The sequence below is a fragment of the Pipistrellus kuhlii genome, unplaced genomic scaffold (genome assembly GCF_014108245.1).
Source record: "Pipistrellus kuhlii isolate mPipKuh1 unplaced genomic scaffold, mPipKuh1.p scaffold_m20_p_11, whole genome shotgun sequence".
Taxonomy (NCBI): Eukaryota; Metazoa; Chordata; class Mammalia; order Chiroptera; family Vespertilionidae; genus Pipistrellus; species Pipistrellus kuhlii.
Genome location: NW_023425416.1, coordinates 17863366 through 17883747, shown reverse-complemented (window position 1 = coordinate 17883747; position 20382 = coordinate 17863366). Strand labels below are relative to the sequence as shown.

The window sequence follows — 20382 nt, the reverse complement described above, 5'->3', positions numbered from 1 at the left end:
TTTATTGATATTTTTTACAGTGAGAAAGGAACAAACATTGATGAGAAAGAAACATCAATCAGCTGCCTCCTGCATACTCCCTACTGGGGATGTGCCCATAATTAAAGTACATGCCCTTGACCTGAATTGAACCTGGGACCCTTGAGTCCTCAGGCCAATGCTCTATCCACTGAGCCAAACCGGTTAGGATGAGATTTCAAGTTTTATAGGGATTACATAAAATCATAGTTTGTGATTATTCTCTCTCACCTTTGATTTTTCTAGATAAGCAAGAGGCAAAGTAAACTTAAGAGTTCCTTTTACTAAACAGCAACAGCGAAAACTTCTCCACATTTTTCAGTGGACTTAAAGTAGCTATGTATTGCTTTATAATCAGAAGAAAGTGTTCCAGAAAAGAATCCAGTCTTGTCTAAAATCCAAATTATTAGTATGCATGACTGATTTAGCACCTATCTCTGTTTCAAAATCTAGATATTAATATCTTCTCACTGCTATTCTCCAACAAAGTATTTCAAGTTAATGTTCTAAGAAATCTCAAAATTTCCAATCTATAGTGTAAATTTCCTGAAAACAGAAATAACATAACACTGTAGGTCATTTATACTCTCAGACATCAGTGTGCTTAAGATAATGTTCTGGGAGACACATATATGCACGGAATTCTATTACTGTGCTCAAGAGCCATTACTGCTATCATTACTATAAATCACAATATAAAATAAACACGCAAACAAGCCACAACACACAAAAAATAGCACAGTTATTAAGAGGATTATATACATTTTTATAGCCCAAATTAAAACCTCACATTACCTGAAGATCAGGAGTATTAAAACTAATTTATCACCATTGCTATTTGCAGTAAAATTTTTATGTGCTATAATAATATATGATGAATTCTCTCTTTCTCTCTCTCTCTCTCATCTCTCTTCCTCTTTCCTCTCTCTCTAAAATCAATAAAAAATATATACTTGTGTGAGGATTAAAATAAAAGTAGAAATATACACAAAGCCACATCTTATCAACATATTACATATTTTAAAATGTATAAAATGGGTATGAAAAAAAAAGATATATGAGATGATTACGAAAGGCATCAATGAAGTGACAAAACCTGGAGCAAAAAGACAGAGTAATATTATGAAATAAAAATTCTCTGAAATAACTAAGTCACAAAGTATGAAAGAAAATGCCCTAAGAGCAAAAAAGTCAGCATTTTATAAGGAGAGAAATAAGGGGTGATCAGAAACAGTGCCCATAAAGAAGAGACTATTTGAAGTAAACCTTGAAGAACAGACACACTTGCAACAGGAAGAGAAAGAGAGAAGAAACACCGTGAACAAAAGTCATGATGAAGGAGAGACCAGGAGATGTTGGAGAACCAGAGTCATGCCTTTTGGGAGGAGAACTGGGAGAGTGGAGAGGAGTTATAACTATTAAAATAGAACCACTTGTGAAGACATCATGAGGTCAGAAAGGCGAGCCTGTATTTAAATGATTAAATCGTGGGCATTTGACTAGGCATTTTATTCACCCATTGAATGCCATATATTAAGAATACTAGAGGCCGGGTGCACAAAATTTACGCAAGGGGCTCAGCCCTCACAGCCCCAGCTTCGTCCGGAAGGTCGTCCAGATGGTTGTCCAGATGACTGCTCTACTGTTTGTTAGTTCTAATTAGCATATTAGCTCTTTATTTTAGATTCTATTTATATAGGATCCTATGTACTGAGCACTGTAATAGGGCCTGAGGACACCCAGCCCCTCTCCACCCCTCCCCTCTGGCAAACATCAGTCTGCTCTCAGCATCTCCTTTGCTTGTTTGCTTTTTGGTCTTTAGATTGTACACATAAGTAAAATCATATGACCTTTGTTTTTCTCTGCCTAACATTTCACCCTCTAGGTCCATCCATGCTGTGATACAAGTTAAGATTTCATTCTTCTTTGTGGCCATTACATACATGTACCACAGCTTTTCTGGCAACTTGAACTTAATATAAAATAGTACTGACTGTAAACTATAATTGAAAAATAAAAATGTAAAGCCTCAGATTAAAAATAAAAATAGCAGGTGGAAGAGAACGTGCAGAGACCTGGGAGGAGGAAACACAAGTGGGCCCAATGCCCACTTGTTTCTCTCTAGATATTTGTATTGTTTCTGAGTTTTTAATCACACACTCATGAGAGAGTGTGGAGTGAAATATTCCCAGGGTAGCTGGGGCAGGATCACCATAAAAACTGCTCCGAAGGATTTTTATTGTATTGACGGGAGAACTGAGGCCTCCAAAGTTGAAAACAAGATGGGGAGGGGCGCCTGCCAAGGAGAGACAGTGCTCATTTAAGTAGAATACAAACCTCAGATATGCCAACCTCAGGTTCACACTCTGCATTGAACATCCTGACACCTACAATCAGAGCTTAATACTGGCAAGATGGGTGGATTCAGAGGTGGCATGTGGCACACTGGGAAGGGAAATGCACAGACTGGTAGGCTGGCCATGATGATCCTATATAATAAAAGCCTAACATGAAAAACAACCAAACGGCAGAACAACTGTGTCACTATGATGCACACTGACCACCAGGGGGCAGACGCTCAATGCAGGAGCTTCCCCCAGGCCCCAGGCCAAGCAAGGCAGGTGCCAGCAGGTCCCCCAATCGCCCCACTGGTAGCCCACAGAGGGAAGTGACCAGTGGTGGCAGCAGGGGGCAGGGCCAACAAGTGGGTGACATGAGGCCAGCCAAGGCAGGTGCCAGTGGGAGGACTCTGATCACCCCACCAGTCGCCTCACAGTTTGGCCCTGATCATCAGCGTGGCCTAGGGACCCTGCCCATGTATGAATTTCTTGCACCAGGCCTCTAATAATGCAATAATCCCAGCAGGATGGAATAAGCTTGGCCCTTAAAATTACCCTTGATAAAAGATATTAACTTTCAAATTCAATAATGTAGTATTTTAAACTATAGGGCAAAGATCTCATAAAACCTACACAGCCCTTTCTCATAAGCAGAAGTGTTAGTTGCACAACCTCTTTATAAGGCAACTAGAGGCCCTGTGCATGAAATTTGTGCATGGGGCAGGGCGGGGGGTGGTTGTCCCTCAGCCCAGCCTGCACCCTCTCCAGTCTGGGAACCCTCTGCTCCCTGTGGCTATAGCCATCTTGGTTGGGTTTATTTGCATACTTGCTCTGATTAGATGGTGAGCATGGCTGGTAGGTATAGCAGAGTGATGGCTAATTTGCATATCACTCTTTTATTAGGTAGGATATTCTCATATTGTTTAAGAAGGGGTATATCTTTGTCCTGGAAACTTCTTTTCTAGGAATTTATAAATATGTAGACTATACACATATAAAATAATATATTTGTATATTATTATACATTTGTAGATCTTATTATATCTTCACACATATATCTTACCTAATAAATAGGGAATATGCAAGCTGACCATCACTCTACCACATAGATGGTGCACCCATACCCACAAGATGGTGGCACCCAGTCTGCCAGAGTTCCCAGGTCCCAGGGGGGCAGCTGCTGAGAGTGGGCAGCATGAGTGGCCTGGCAGAATGCTTGCTTCATTGCTATGGTGACAAGACAAGCATTCCATTCCAGCTGCTGAGGGCCTCTGGGCTGCTGAGAGACTCTGGGTAGTGGGCATGGAGCAGCCAGGGCCTGCAGAGAGCAGAGAACTATGGGGAGTTGGCCTAAGGTATAAGGGCTCCAGGACTGGAGAGGGTGCAGGTCAGGCTGAAGGACCCTTCCCCCGTGCACAAATTTTATGCACTGGGCCTCTAGTATGTTATATAACATGTGTATACTTATATTTGTGCACACAGATTTGTGAAAAAGGAAGTTTATTGCAGCATTATTTATAGTTACAAAAGTCTATCATCAAACTTAAATGTCAATCAATAGGGGACAGCTAGATGATTTACAATAGAGATATAAAATGAAATTCTGCACAGCTATTAAAAAGACTGAATAGATTTACAGGCACTGGCATTCAAAGACCTCACCGATAAAATGGCAAGTGAGGGCTAGCAAGGAGGAGAGGAGAATTTATACACAGTATGTAGCTGTTTGTGTAAAAGACGGACCACCTCGAGAGGAACCTGTAAGAAACTGGGAGGGACAACCTGTGAGCTAGGGTACAGGATAGAGGGGATTCTATTTTTCCCTAGATCTTTGTATTGTTTCTGAGTTATTAATCATATGTAATTACTCTTTATTCTAAAAAAGGTAAATAAATAAATAAGGATTCTTGATCAGGGTGGTGGCAGTGAGTTAAGAAACTGGGGGGGTGTTGCTGAAACCAGTCTGGCTCAGTGGATAGAGCATTGGCCTGCGGACGCAAGGGTCCCGGGTTCGATTCCAGTCAAGGGCATGTGCCTTGGTTGCAGGCATATCCCCAGTAGGGGGTGTGCAAGAGGCAGCTGATCGATGACTCTCTTTCACTGATGTTTCTAACTCTCATCTCTCTCCCTTCCTCTCTGTAAAAAATCAATATAATATATTAAAAAAAAAAAAAAAAAAAAAAAAAAAAAAAAAGAAAGAGAAGAAAACAAAGTGGAGGGTGTTTGGGTTCCAGAAACATTTGAGAGGTTAGCTGTCCAAGGCGTGGCCAAGAATGGAAGAAATGAGGAAAAAAGGGAAGTTGAGATTACAATCAGATTTTTCACTCCAAGGAGGACTGAGAGGAGGAAAGAGAGAGGAAAAGATTGGGAAGGAGAGGTGTGGCTAGTGTGGTTTTGAGCATATGGAGTGGCAAGCTGCAGCGATACAGTCAGCGTTATGACATTTTTCTTTTACATTAAGAGGAACATTCTTTGGATAAGTCTGTTACATGTGGATAAGTGTTTATCTTTGGCTTTCTCTTCTTATAAGTAATTATATCTATTATTCTGCTAATAGGAGGGAAAGATAGGGCAGAACAGTAACACACTGCAGCTTCATGGTTCCTGGTAACTGTGTGTGGGGTAGAAAGCACATACAGGTTATAGAGTTGATTATAGAGTTGATTCTCTGTTCTCCTGTTTCTTTCTCTGCCAGTAATAGGATCTTTCCATTTCCTAAAGTTGCAGCATGCACATTTTTTAAAAATATATACTTTATTGATTTTACACAGAGGAATTGAGAGGGATAGAGAGTTAGAAACGTCGATGAGAGAGAAACATTGACCAGCTGCCTCTTGCACACTCCTCACTGGGGATGTGCCCGCAACCAAGGTATGTGCCCTTGACCAGAATCGAACCCAGGACCCTTGAGTCCGCAGGCTGGCGCTCTATCCACTGAAGCAAACCGGTTTCGGCACAGCATGCATATTTTAAAAAACATATTTTATTGATTTTTTATAGAGAGGAAAGGAGAGGGATAGAGAACTAGAAACATGGATGAGAGAAAAACATCGATCAGCTGCCTCCTGCACACCCCCAATAGGAGATGTGCCCGCAACCAAGGTACATGCCATTGCTCAGAATTGAACCTGGGACCCTTCAGTTCACAGGCCAAAGCTCTATCCACTGAGCCAAACCGGTTTTGTTGCAGCATGCATATTAACAAATGTCCCCAGTAATCCTTACTTTATATCCTCATCGTTGGCAAAAATCACGACGGCCCTGGAGTTGGGGGTGTCCAGGAGCTGTTTGATAATCTTATCGAAGTCGATGGTCCTATCTTTGCGCTCCTGGGGGATTCTCACCGACTGGGCAATGCAGAGCCCACCTGTTTAAGAAAAGAAAGCAGAGTTTCAATCAAATTCCCGAGGACACCACAGAAAGTAACTGGGGAGGAGGGGATTTTGAATTCTGTGTGCACAGCAATTTTTTTAGTGATGTTGCTGAATGAGGAAGTTTTAAGACATTATGCAGAGTCCTGAGTTCATACTTGGTGTACCATCCATGGTATTGTACAGCCTCATACCCTTTGTCAGGCACTTATAAATGGCTAAGTATGCCCAGGGATACCAATCATTGATTCTGGGGAGGTAGGTTGATATTGACAAAGTGGGTGCCAGGGGGTCTTGAAAATGAATGCAATGCCTATAATAAATAAACTAATAATGATAGAAACAGGTCCATCTTATCTCTGTGAATTCTCCAGAGTTTGCATTCCATTACTTTATTTTTTTTTTTCCTTCATACCGGTCCCAACTTTTCAAGCTCAGAGCCAATCAAGTAAGTCTAAAACTAAAACAATGACAAAAACACCACCACCAACTATTATAAATCATAGTAACACATTTTCATTTACCATGTACTATGTGCCAAGCCACAATTGTTTCATGTATGTTACTTCACCTTTAAAATCTTATATCATTAGCCATTTTATGCTAGAAGAGGATTAAATAAATTAATTAATTTACTCCAAATTTCTTGGAGCCAAACTGATATGCAAATATGAAGACAGAAATATGCAGCCATTTCCCAAGCAACCGATACAGGAATGCCCCACAGCACCACTTCTTGCTTATTAGCAGCTCCTGGGTCAAGTACTCTAAATCAGTGTTTTTCAACCTTTTTTGGGCAAAGGCACACTTGTTTCATGAAAAAAATCACGAGGCACACCACCATTAGAAAATGTTAAAAAATTTAACTCTGTGCCTATATTGACTATATATAAAGTAATTCTCTTGAATAGGAATCAAATAAACACAAAGAAAGTATTTTATAATTACTTTATTATGAAATATTAAGTAAACAAAATAGTGAAAAATTATAAAATTCTTGTCTTGTCTGCACCTACGGCACACCAGGCAACATGTGCCGCGAAACAGCGGTTGAAAAACGCTGCTCTAAATCATTCATGGGTCAGAGAGGAAGTGCCAAGGAAAATTAAGAAAATATTTATAACTAAGTGAAAATGTAAGTGCAACTTATTAAAATGCATAGATTAGAGCTAAAGTGGTAGTTAGAGGGAAATGCATATAATTAAATGCTTGCATTAAAGAAAGAAGAATTCCAAACTAAGCAACTGAGGCTCTTAATTCAAGAAATAAGAAAAAGGATATTGTAAACAACTTTATGATAGTATGTCCAGCAGCTGAAATGGAATCATTCCTTAAAAGACATAAACTACCAAAACTGAATAAACAGATAACCAGGCTTGGCCAGTTTGGCTCAGTGGGAGGAGCACTGGCTGAGGGACTGAAGGGTGCTGAATTGGGCTCCATCCCCAGTAGGGGGCGTGCAGGAGTCAGCCAATCAATGATTTCCATCATTGATGTTTCTATCTCTCTCTCCCTCTCATTTTGAAAAAATATATTTTACTAATTTATTTATTTATTTATGTATTTATTTATTTTTTCAGAAAGTAAGAGAGGGATAGAGAGTTAGAAACACCGATGAGAGAGAATCATCAATCAGCTGCCTCTTGCACACTCCCTACTGAGGATGTGCCCACAACTAAGTTACATGCCCTGGACTGAATCGAACCCAGGACCTTTCAGTCCACAGGCCAACGCTGCATCCACTGAGCCAAACCGGTTTAGGCTCTCCTTCTCATTTTTTTTAAAAAAAAGCCTCAATGTTTCTTTTTAAAAAAAGAATGGACAACCCAATTAATCTTATATATATTTAAAAATTCCAAATCCATAGTTTTGGAAAAAAAAATTAATAAGTGAAATATACAGGCTCAGATATTTTCACTGACAGTCTATCCAACAGTTAATAAATAAGTAAAATATAATACCCACAATCCCTTCCAGAAAGTAGTAAAGGAGAGAAAAATCACTCATTTCATAATACAGTATGAAAGACCCAAATCAAATAAAGAGATTACACAAACAAAAAAAATAAAAAAATAAAGATTATACTTGCAAAAATACTAAAAAAAAACAAAACAAAACAAAAAAACCCCAAAATAAATATATCATGAACAAGTTGATTTCATTCAAGGAAAACAAAACAGAATCATTATTGTGCAGTGTTTATTTATAAGTCTAACAAAATATGTCTAGGACCTACATGTTATAAACTATAAATACGGATAAATGAAATTTTAAAATGATTTATATAAAATCTACCTCATCTTATCTATAAATTCAACGCAATTGCAACCAAATCTCAAGCTTTTTGGCCCTGGCCGGATAACTCAGTTGATTGGACCATCTTTTCATATAACAAAATGTTGCAGGTTTTATTCCTGGTCAGGGCACATATCTGAATTGGGAGTTTGATCCCCAGTGGGGACCCATGGGAGTGGCACCTGAGAAATTTTCTCTCACATTCATATCTCTCTCTCTCTCTTTCTCTCTCTCTCTCTCTCTCTCTCTCTCTCTCTCTCTCTCTCTCTCTCTATATATATATATATATATATATATATATATATATATATATATATATATATATATATATATATAATCTACCTCTACCTCTACCTCTACCTCTACCTCTACCTCTACCTCTCTATCTCTATCTCTATCTCTATCTCTATCTCTATCTCTGTCTCTGTCTATCTAAGAAAATATCAATGAACATATGCTCAGGTGAGGCTTAAAAAAAATCTCAAGCTTTTTCAAAATATAGCAACCCCTAATTCTAACTTTTATCAGAAAGGCAAAAAAGAAACAAACCACAGCACAGTTGACAGGTACTTACAGATCCATTAGAGGCCCAGTGCATGAAATTTGTGCACTTGGCATTGGGGGGAGGTTCCCCTTAGCCTGGACTGCACCCTCTAGCAGTCCAGGAGCCCTCCAGGTAGAGGGCCTAAGCTAGCAGTCGGACATCCTTAGCATTGCTGCAGAGGCTGGAAAGGCTCCCTCCACTGCCACTATGATTGCCAGCCATGAAGTCGACTTCTGGCTGGTCAGCACTCCCCCTGTAGTGCACTGATCACCAGGAGGCAGCTCCTGCATTGAGCCTGTCCCCTGGTGGCCAGTGCACATCATAGCAACCAGTCGTTCTGCCTTCAGGCGGAAACCTGCTCTCCAACATCCCTCAAGAGGTCCGGGATTGTGAGAGGGTGCAGACCAGGCCAAGTGACCCCACTGGTGCGCAATTGGGGCCAGGGAGGGATGCAGGAGGTTGGCCAGCCAGGGATGGACTGCAGGAGGGCTCCAGGGTGTTTCCAGCCCATCTCATTCAGTCCCAATTGATTAGACCCCAGCAGCAAGCTAACCTACCAGTCAGAGCATCCGCCCTCTGGTGGGCGAGCCATTGAACAGCCTTAGCATAACATTAGCATATTATGCTTTGATTGGTTGAATGGCCAGCTGGATAACTGGACACTTAGCATATTAGGCTTTTATTATACTGGATGGAACAGAAAAGAGGTCCAGAAATAGACTCACATAAATGAAGTCAACTGATTCTTGGCAAAGTGCAAAGGAAATAAATGGGGAAATGATAGTCTTTCCCATAGATGCTGAAACAATTGGGTATCCATATGCAGAAGTAATGAATCTTGACATATAACTCATACTGTACCCAAAAATTAACTCCAAATGGATGATAGACCTAAGTATAGAATCTGAAACTAGAAAACTTTTAGAAGAAAATGGAAACTCTGTATAACTTTAGGTTTGGCAGTAAGTTTTTGGATATGACAAAAAAAAAAAAGCTTAATTGATACATAAAAAATTGATGAATTGCATTTTATAAAAATTTAAAACTTTTTTTCTATGAAAAATAGTATTAAGAAAATGAAAACAAAAGCTAGAGTCTGGGGGTTGAGGAATTACCATAACATATAAAGCACTCTTAAACTCAGCAGTGAAAACTTAACAACAACAATGAACCTCAAAATGGGCACACCATCTGAACAGACATAAGAAAAGATACAGAGATGGCAAATAAGCACACAAAAAGATGCTCAATATCAGTTATTAGGGAAATGCTGGTAAACAATAATTTATCACTGCAAACCTATTAAAATTACATTTTGATTTTTTTAAAGCTAACAATGCCAAATGCTAGAGAAAATGCAAAGCAATAGGAATACTTGTTCATTGCTGATGGGATTGCACAATGGTACAGCCACTTTGGAAAATGCCTCAGCCTTCCAAAAATGGTAAACACAGAATTAACATGCCAAGCAGAAGTTCTAATCCTAGCTGTTTATCCAAATGTATTGAAAACTTATGTTCACACAAGTGCACTCATAAATGTTTATAACAACTTTATTCATAATCACTAAAACTGGAAATAGCTAAGACATCTGTCGACAGGTGAATGGATAAACAAACTGTGGTACATCCACAATAGAGTACGCCTCAGCAACAACAAAAGAACTATTGATTTGTGGAAGAACATGAGTAAATATTAAATGCATTTTTCCATGTGAAAAAAATCAAATGAAAAAGACTGCATAATGCAGAATTCTGTTCATAGGACAATCTAGAAACAAACAAACAAACAGAGGGATGAAAAGTAGATCAGTGGATGCCAGGGGTTGGGAGAGAAAGGAGGGGTTGACTAAAAGGGACCAACAAAGGGTTTCGCGGTATGGAAATATTCTGTGTGTTCCTGTGGTGGTAGACACCTGACTGTAACTTACCAAGAACAAACCACAATAATTCAACTTTAGTTCTTGAAAAAAATTTAAAAATCCATCAGCATATCAAAGAACCCCAGAATGGAATGCAGACTGTGACAAGTGAACTCTAATTGTATTTAAAATGTATGGGGAAATTTCACTGAAGGAGATGAGTAAAAAGGAGTTGACCTAAATAACTGGGGAAGAAAATGATGTTTGACTGGAAACTCTAAGACTAAAGAGAAAAAGAAGTGTACCTAAAATGGTTCTCTGATTCGTAAATTTTTCACAGGGATATCAGCAATTCTGGATCTACTTGCCATACTTGAGGGTTTTTTTGTTTGTTTGTTTGTTTGTTTGTTTGTTTTGTGTGAATAAGTTGTAGATAATGAGCCAGGTTTCTCAGTGTTAGGAAAAGAACTTTGACATTAGCTAGGTGCTAATGTCAAAAATATAGTGTAAATTCATGTGTGAGTATGTGTGTGGAGGGAAGAAAGGAGGTGGGGGGGGAGAGAGAGAGAGAGAGAGAGAGAGAGAGAGAGAGAGAGAGAGAGAGAGAGAGTCTTTCATACATGGGTTGTATACTATCCACTGAGACAGCCCAGAAGCAATGACATCCCATGGCCACCAGCACACCTAATGCCTGGATGCTGGTTCTTGAAACACCATCTTTCAACCAAAAGAACCGAGTCCCTTTAGAGAAGCAGCTTCTTTTAAGACTGGGGGAGGGCATATACAAGAGACTGCAGTGGCAGGAAGCCAGAAGTACACTAAGGAAAATAAAATTAGGTATGTCAAAAGGACAGAGGAGCCCCCTGAAAGAGCATCCAATGAACAAAGCGAGGACAATAGGAAAGACAAATGAAATAACTGTAGCATTGAATGATTATCCAAAGAGTATGACACACATGCATGAACCCATACTGATACAAAGAAATGACTAAACAAATAAGAGAGAAAGAATGGATGTTACAGAACAATTCCAAATAATAAATATAGAATGAATGAGGAAACGGCATATCACCATTAGAACATTATAATAGTAACTAGAGGCCTGGTGCACGGATTTGTGCACACTTTGAAAGGAAATTAATTAGAAGGTTGCCAGCAGGGCAGGACTGGGCGAGATGAGCCAGATACACTCTGGAGCCAACCTCCAGCCAGCCACACCTGGGGCAGCATCAGGCCTCGAAGAGCATCTGTGGAATGAGTGGGGTCCCTCTGGCAGGTGGGGTCCCTCTGGCAGGTGGGGTCCCTTGGCCTGGCCTGTGGGGAATCTGGCCAAAATCAGCAGCCCAACATCCCCAAGGAGTTCCAGAGTGTGAGAGGTCACTCTGCAAAGTTATTGTCGCTCCACAGCTCCTGCGTTGAGCCTCTGGCTTCTGGTGGTCATTGCACATCATAGCTACTGGCTGGTCAGCTCAAATTATTTTTTTTAAATGTGCATTTATGAATACATACATATATACCTGTCTATCTACCTACCTGTCTCGGTCTTGCCTATAATAAATTCCTATTTAGTAAGTAGTAGAGCAGGATGAGGATGCTGAATTTTAACAAGAGATGTAGGTCAGTGCTTATCCTTCATTAGTTCACCTGGTGGACTTGTTAACACACCTATTTCTGGTCCCATCAGTGGGTTTCTCATCAGTGGGTTTGGGTGAAGCTTCTGAATTTGCATTTCTAACAAACTCTCAGGGGATGCTGATGCTGTTGGTGTGGGTACCACATTTGGGACCACTGCTCCAGGTGGCCTGGGACAGTGGTCAGCAAACTCATTAGTCAACAGAGCCAAATATCAACAGTACAAGATTGAAATTTCTTTTGAGAGCAATTTTTTTTAAAAAACTTAAACTTCTAACTCCACTTCTTCAAAACATACTCACCTAGGCCGTGGTATTTTGTGGAAGAGCCACACTCAAGGAGCCAAAGAGCCACATGTGGCTCACGAGCAGCAGTTTGTCAACCACAGGCTTGGGGGGATTCAGAGAAACATTCACTTAGTCTCTCCAAATTGGTTGTAGCCATTCAGGTAAAAGCAGGACTCGCCCTTGCTGGTTTGGCCGGGTGGATAGAGCATGGGCCTGCACACTGAAGGGTTCAGTTCTGGTCAAGGGCACATGCTAGGGCTGTGGACGCGAGCCTCAGTAGGGGGCATGCAGAAGGCAGCCAACCAATGATTCCCTCTCATTATTGATGTTTCTCTCTCTCTCTCTCTCCCTCTCCTTTCCTCTCTGAAATCAATAAAAATATTTTATAAAAAAGCAGGACTCATGGATACATATTTTAGCCATACTTGTTTAGGGACCTCTTAGGATGGATCATTATGCTTTTTAGAAGGTGTACAAGGATGCAGAGAGAAAGAGCACCTTGAGAAATACCCCGGGGTAATGGCAACTATAATCTCAAATATCAGGATTCCTCTGAGTCTGGAAACCAGCACAGAGCAGGGAGGGACAAGATCATCTGCAGACTGTCCTGGGCCTGCTGAGAGAAGAAACAGCTACCTTACCATCTTCTGGGCAGAAGAAGGGGAATACTTCTGGATAAAAACCCAGCTTCCTATCAGGATTCAATTACAGTTGAGTGATTAAAGGAATTAGAGCAAACTCCATTTGGAGACGTGATTAGTGGAGGGACGGTCCGCACTCTCAGATTTTGGGTGCACCCCAGAGGGGGAACCGATGCATGGATTTCTGTGATTGCAGAACTGAGAGTCTCACCCTCTCTTGACAATTGCCCACCAGTGAGTGAAATCAAACAACTCAACGTAAGAGAGGAACTGGCTATTAACATGGTAATGGAGATGAACACGTTCATAAAGCTAACATATGAAAAAGAAGGAAGATTGGAAAACAAAGGATGAGAGAGAAACATGCTGTTTTGATCTTCTTCTTTGGAAGGCTTGAGCAGTACCTGCTGGAAAGACAGTCACTTCATTTGCCCGCGATCCGTAAGAGCATGCATTAAGTTTAAACACTTACGGATACTTTGCATAGATGACCTCAACTCAAGCATTCAATTCAGACCAAGAGGGTAATGACAGAAGTGAAGCACTGTGGGAGGAGAATGCAGGTCTTGTCTTCCATCAAGGGATGAAGTGGTCCACACACATGCGCACACCGAACCTGGTGTAGGGACACCAGCCAGCCTCCTTTTCAATAATGGTGACAACTCAGCACATGACATTCTTCTTTGACATGCAACTATATTTTCATCCCAAGATGCTGCCCTATTGAATGCAAACCTTCTATTTATTGTTTGGGTTCCAGTTTAGTCCCCCACAGTGGACTCAGCTTGCCTGCTGTTATATCTCTGATGTTTCCTGGTCACGACTGTATAGGAACAATCTAAACTGAGAAGGTATTGGTTCTACATCAAAAGCTTAAGAATATAACTTTTCTCTTTCTGGCTGGCTTATTCCACTTAACATAATACTCTCCAGGCCCATCTCTGCTGTTGCAAAAGGTAAGATTTCCTTCTTTTTTATATTGGAGTCAGATTCCACTGTGTAAATATAACAGCTTTTATATCCTCTCATTCACTGATAGGCAATTGGGCTGCTTCTAAATCTTGGCTATTGTAAATAATGTTTCAATGAACTTAGGGGTGGATATTCTTTCAAACTAGTGTTTCAGGTTTCTCTGGATAATGCAGTTTCATTTTTAATTTTTTGAGGTCACTCCATGCTGCTTTCCATAGTGCCTACACTAACCTGCAAACCTACCATCAGTGCAGAGAAGGATGAAGGAATTAAGCAAAGCACAAAAAAAAGACTCACAGACAACAGTATTGTGGGTGACTGCCAAAGTGAAAAATGGTGGAGGTGTAGAATAGGGCAAAGGGGAAATAAATGGTGATGGAAGGAGACTTGACTAAGGACGATAAACACACAATATAATATTACAGACTATGCACGGTGTAATTGTATAGCGGGAACCTGTATAATTTTATTAACCAATGTCTCCCCAATAAATTAAATTTAAATTTAAAAAATAGTATAACTTTGAGGGCATTTTATTTGCATGTGAAAACTAAATGGAGATTGACAGTGCTGGTTGGCATTGCAATTGCCAAGTTAATTCACACTTCGGCGGGGAGCAAACGTGCAGAAAAAATTGGACAGTATCATCACAAATGTCGCAAATGAAGAGGCATGTCACAGACAGGACAACTCGGTTCATGACATGTCAGCTTTGGCTGAGAAAGCCCACTGAGGAAATGGAAAGAATTCCTGAGTCCCAGAAATCAATTTGCTCCTCAATTTGGAGCTGAAAACTGGTCAGTTTCCTGTCTGCCTACGGTAGCTAACAATCTGTAACAGCAAGCAGAACCTCAGGAATCAGACCACAGATTGTTTCCTTTAAAAAAACCTTCTTTTTCTGCCTCAAATAATTATGGATTCTTTCCCACCTAATAAGCAGAAGCAATAGCCATTTAAAGTTTGCAACTCAATTCTGTCAGAACTTATACACAATCCAGTTCCACTGATTACTTGGTCTATTATTTAGACAAGCCAATTCAATTTTGCAAATATTTATTGAGACTCTATTATGTGAAATGCTCTCTAGGATTTTTTAAAGAGGATAATGTAAGACAGCAGCAGAAGGGAGCCTCAGAAATAACCTCCCTCGATTCCCCATTACAAGTGGGGAAACTGAGGCCCTGAAAGTTTACAGGGAGAGTGTTAATCAATGCAGAGGGATTGGCAATCGCTGAGTGCTGTCTATGTGTCACATGCCATTCTAAGTGCTTCCTATCATTGACCTACTCAGTGGCCATAGGACCCTATGACCCCGTGACCTAGGTTTGCAAACATTCCCATCTGTATGAGAGGAAATGGAGGTATCCTAAAGTAACTCACCCCAAATCACATGTTTAATGGCAGAAGACTTCTAGAATTTTCATTTTTTGTATACTTCATGATAAATGCTAAGATAGCACTCCTATCTTCACATACTTTACAAAGAGACAGGAGAGTTGGACAAATGTTATGCAAGCAAAAATGCATGGACTCCGCCCATCTCATTAAGAGGCACCACCACAGGCTTTAGAGAAGATATTACATCTCTATGGGTCATTTCACATCTGTGGAGGGTGCTAATGGAGGGACAACTAAGTGGAGAGAAGAGACAGGTCAAAGTGGAAAGGTCATTTTGGATAAGACTGTTAACCATCTGTCTCAACTTTTTGCTTTGCTAATAGGTTCCTGGCTTTGCTAACAATATATCAATGATCAGTCAAATGGATCAATTCTGTTCCCCATTCTCCCAGTCTCTTTTCAAAGCAGGGATTTGAATAATAGGCAGATAATAGGCAGAAAATCCCTGCCTATTATCTGTGAAATAGGCAGGGATTTTCTGGGGACAGTTGTGGAAAAAACGTGTTCTTTTGGGGAGAGAGGTAGACTGGCCCCATTCTTCCCCTGCCCTGTGGATGCTATGTCTGGAGCACTTATTGTCCTCTTGGCACCATTGGGCCACCAGCAGAGTGATAAAAACCAGCCCGTTAAAGCAGTAAAACAGAAAGACAGAAAGAACAGGTCCCTGAGGCCATGCGGCCCTGTGCAGAACAAATAACTCCAGCAACCACTTCCTGATATTCCAAAAACAAACTGCCCCTTTACTTAAAGGATATGCAGTCAGCTTTTTGTTATCTTCAAAGAATCCCAAGCCCAGTCCAGAACAGAGAGAAATGCCTGAGAATGAAATAATTTAAAGGAAAGCAGAATTGCCCCTGCAGTAGGGATACTGGGGAAGAGGCCCTTGGGCCCCTGCATGGGTTTGGAGGGAGAGAGCTTGCTGGGAACAGAAGGCAGAGTGGAAGAGAGTACTGAGTCATGTGGAAATGGGAAGTAGGTGGAGGAAGATGGGAAGCAATTTTGGTGAAAGGAGTTTGGAGTTTTTGATTTTTCTTAGTGACTAGCTCTGTATAATCTTTGACATATCCATGCTCCTTTGTAGATGGACAAGGTGCAGGAAGTAAAGGAGAGAGTCAGGAAGCAAGTACAGATGAACAGCAACTGACCTATATTAGGTGTACCAGTTAAAAATAAGGATTTTGTAATCAAAGAAAACGCGATAATTCCAAGAGAAACATCAAAAGTGCTTTATTTAAAGTAATGTCCATCGTTAACTACACATTTCCCTATCTTTCATGTAATTTGTGGATATCATCCCAACAGAACTTTTCTTGTTTTGAGGCAGGCCATTCAGAGACCCACTTCTTTGTGCTGCTCAGAAAATGCCTGTGCCATCCATCAGAACAAGTGGTACAAGTGGTAACCTGAAGGAGCAATGTCTGGTGAGTATGGCTGGTGAGTTAATACTTCCCAGGCAAGATCTTTTAACGTGTCTTTAACTGGTTTTAAAGTGTGTGATGGTGCGTTATCATGAAGCAAAGTTACTTTGCCGTGTCTTCTGGAACATTCTGGTAGTTTCACAATCAAAGCCTGGTTCAAATTGATTAACTGTGTTAGTAGCGATCAGTATTAACAGTTTCACCTGGTTTTAGAAGCTCAAAATACACCACACTTTCCTGCTCCCACCAAATGCAGAACATTGTCTTCTTTCTGAAGCTATTTGGCCTTACAGTCCATACTGATGGTTGACCCTGATCAAGGCATGATTTTGTGTATTTGGGATTCTCAAAAGAAATCCACTTTTCACCCCCAGTCACAATTAGATCCAAAAAAGACTTTCATGCCATTGAATCAACATTTTACTGATGACTTTTCGGCTTTCCATTTGTCTTTCGTTCAGTTGATGTGGCACCCATTTTCCTTCCTTTAAAAATCTTTCCCATTGCTTATAAGCGATCAGAAATTGTTTTCTGAGCAATGTTTAATCTTTCTGCAAGTTGTTCTTTAGTTTGACATGCATCTTCATCCAATAATGCTTGTCATTGATGGTCTTCAAACATTTTGGGTTGATAAGTACAACCAATGGACATAAAACTCTGGGGAGGGAGGGGATGTGTGGGAGGGAGGGAGGGGGGCAAAAAAAATCAATAAAATATGTAAAAATAAATAAATGGTTTTAAAAAAACATTTTGGGTTGATCTGGACTTTCTTTGTCTTTCACATAAAAATCATTACTTTTAAAGGTTTAAACCAGCATTCACCAGTATCTTGAGATGGAGCATGTTCACCATAAGCTTCCCGAAGTACGCGATAACTTTCAGCAGCACTTTTCTTTAAAATAAAGTAATGAATTAAAACTTCTACAAGAGCTCTTTTTTTTTGCACGAAATTTGACATTTTTAAGCAAAAATATCTATGATGTTACCACCTTCAGCAAGTTTGACATACAGAGCTTTGAAGCTTGTTGTCAATTCAACAAAATAGCATACATATAAAATCACATATATATCAATATATGTATAACTCCATTTATTGAAAAAAATCTGCATTACTAACTGGTACACCTATGTAAATATCAATTTGGGGAGCATGGAGAGATGACCTTACCTACAAAAAATATGATGAAATGTAGCAGTTAGAATGAGGGGCTGGAGTTGAACTGCACAAGACTTTGTCAGACAAACCACAAGAAACTCTATGCTTGGGTGAGGAATGTTCTGCTTATGCTTTGTGACTGGGACCCCATCTCTCTTTGAGAGCAGAACTCATGTACTCTTGGCACGTGCTATCCAGAGGTTAATGCATAATATCTTTCAGGCAAGAAATGTTGGACAGCAAGTCTAAGTTAAGCATGCTCAGGAATTGCAGTGGCATCATTTCACCTGTAAAGAATTTGCATCATGCTTCGGGAAACACTGAGGCTTAAAGCTATCTTGAACAGAGCCATGTATGTTCTAGCTGATTAGTCATAGAACATAAAACTGAAATTATATTTAGTACAATCCTCTCATTTTAAAGATGGTGCAAATTGTCTGAAAGGGAGAAGAGACTGACCAGCATAGGATCAGAGCTAATGCTCCGAAATTAAGTTTTTTTAAATTCCTAATTTGATCATCTTTCAGCTGATGGTGTTACATTGCAAGTTACTTTCTTGGCTGTTTCTACATCCATGCATCCATGCAATGATTCAAAAAATTATCTACTAGGCATCTGTCATGCCTCAAGCCCTCTTTCAGTTGCTAAGGATATAGAAATCAACACAAAAGATGAACATCCTAATAATCCATGTAGGAATACAGACTTATAAGGCTGGTTTCCTTTCAAATTCTCTTTCAAAACTGTGATCATCTCTGCTGATTCTCTGAATTTAGCTTACAAACAAAATCCCAATAGGGAACATCAAGTTCTTCTCAACAGCGGTAAGCTTGTCAGGTCCTGAGCTGGTTAATCAAGAATGAGCTATGATTCAGGAAACCACTGGAAAGCAAGCTGCCCCTTTCCCTGAACAAGAACTAAGAAATTGGCTGAGTGTTTACAGTCAGTGAATTCCCTGTGGCTTGAGCAGTCTCGGCCAGCCTTCAGAATCAATTGTCACTTGTCTCCAAGCAGCAACTCCAGGAGGATGTCCCCCTGTGATCTCTGCACAATAAACAGGAAATCAACCTAGGAGCCCAGAAATGTGGCTGATATTTCCACACTACTGTTTGCATTTAGTCAGTTCTCACTTGGATGTGTGTGGGCGAAATGGAGCAGTCCCAGTTTATGATTCATTTTAAATCTTGAAAATTAGGAGATAACGGGCTACCATATCTGTGGGGGAATCCACCCAGAGAATTCAAGTTCAGTGGGAGGTTGAGCAGGCACATGGCTATATAAAGACAGTGATTCCGTTATATTTTTAGGGCAGTGTTTCTGAAGATGTGATTTTTACCTTTTTTGTGAATTTGCCAGTAACCTCGGTGTGCATTTCCTTCAGTGGTTTTAAAAATAATTTCCATACTACTACTTTCCCTGAATAAATTAATGAGTGATTTATGTCATTTTTCATTGGGTCTTTTACAAAAGCAGTATATTTCCCCCATAATGACTTCTTTTATTGGTCCAAAACTATTTTAACTCCTCCATTAAAATGTTATTTTAATACTACCAAGTACTATAAGAGGTAGGGAGACATGGGTATACTCATCAGTTTTATGGATGAGGGGATAGGAGGTTGGAAATGGGGTTGATTTATCCAACACTATATAACCACAGATAGTATCGGGATAAAAACTGAGAACATCTGACCCTCAATCCAGAGTTACTTCCCTACCAGCTCAGGAATTCTGATGAAATTTTCCACCCCTTCCACCCCTTGCTCTCTCCTCCATCACACTCCTCTCAATGAATCAATAAAACAGAATAAATGAAATGCTTATAACTCCTGTGACTTTCTAGGTTACCATACTCTCCTGAATAGTGTACCTTTTTAAAAAATGTATTTTTATTGATTTCAGAGAGGGGAGAGAAGAAGGAGAGAGAGATAGAAGAGGGAGAATCATTGACTGGCTGTCTCCTGCACTCCTCCTACTAGGGATCAAGCCCACAACATGGGCTCTGACTGGAAATCGAACCCTGACCTCCTGGTTCACAGGTCTAGGCACAGCCATTGAGTCATGCCAGCCAAACTGAATAGTGTACTTTTTTTTTTTTTACAACAATACATTTTCATTTTATGAATCAGTGAAATTTACTTGCCAGATATTTTAACTCAACCCCTCTAAACACATATACTAGTATTTTTCTTTGTATAACTTTAAAGGAGAAAAATGGAGTCTTCATCCTGTCACTAGTAAAGGAAAAATTATACTTAGATCTCAGTCTTGTTCTCCACAGTAGATGGAATGTTTAACACAGAATTTAACTTTATAAAGCAAAAACAAAACACACACACACACACACACACACACACACACACAAACAACAACAACCCAATTTACTTTCATATGATAAATGCTATCAGTGTGGATAACAATTTGCCATACTGGATATCAAAATTAGAATTA

At 40.0% G+C, this 20382-nt stretch overlaps 1 protein-coding gene across 7 annotated transcripts in view; it reads right to left on the bottom strand.

Annotated features, from left to right (window-relative positions):
* Positions 1–20382, bottom strand: part of GRM7 (glutamate metabotropic receptor 7) — a 736691-nt gene that overhangs the window by 361946 nt on the left and 354363 nt on the right. For all 7 annotated transcript variants that reach the window (XR_006741094.1, XR_006741093.1, XR_006741092.1 and 4 more), the window contains exon 3: positions 5583–5724. Coding sequence is in view for 3 of the 7 variants with exons in the window: in XM_045579111.1 (XP_045435067.1) it covers positions 5583–5724 (142 nt within the window). In the remaining 4 variants the exon portion in view is untranslated. The remainder of the gene's footprint in view (positions 1–5582; positions 5725–20382) is intronic.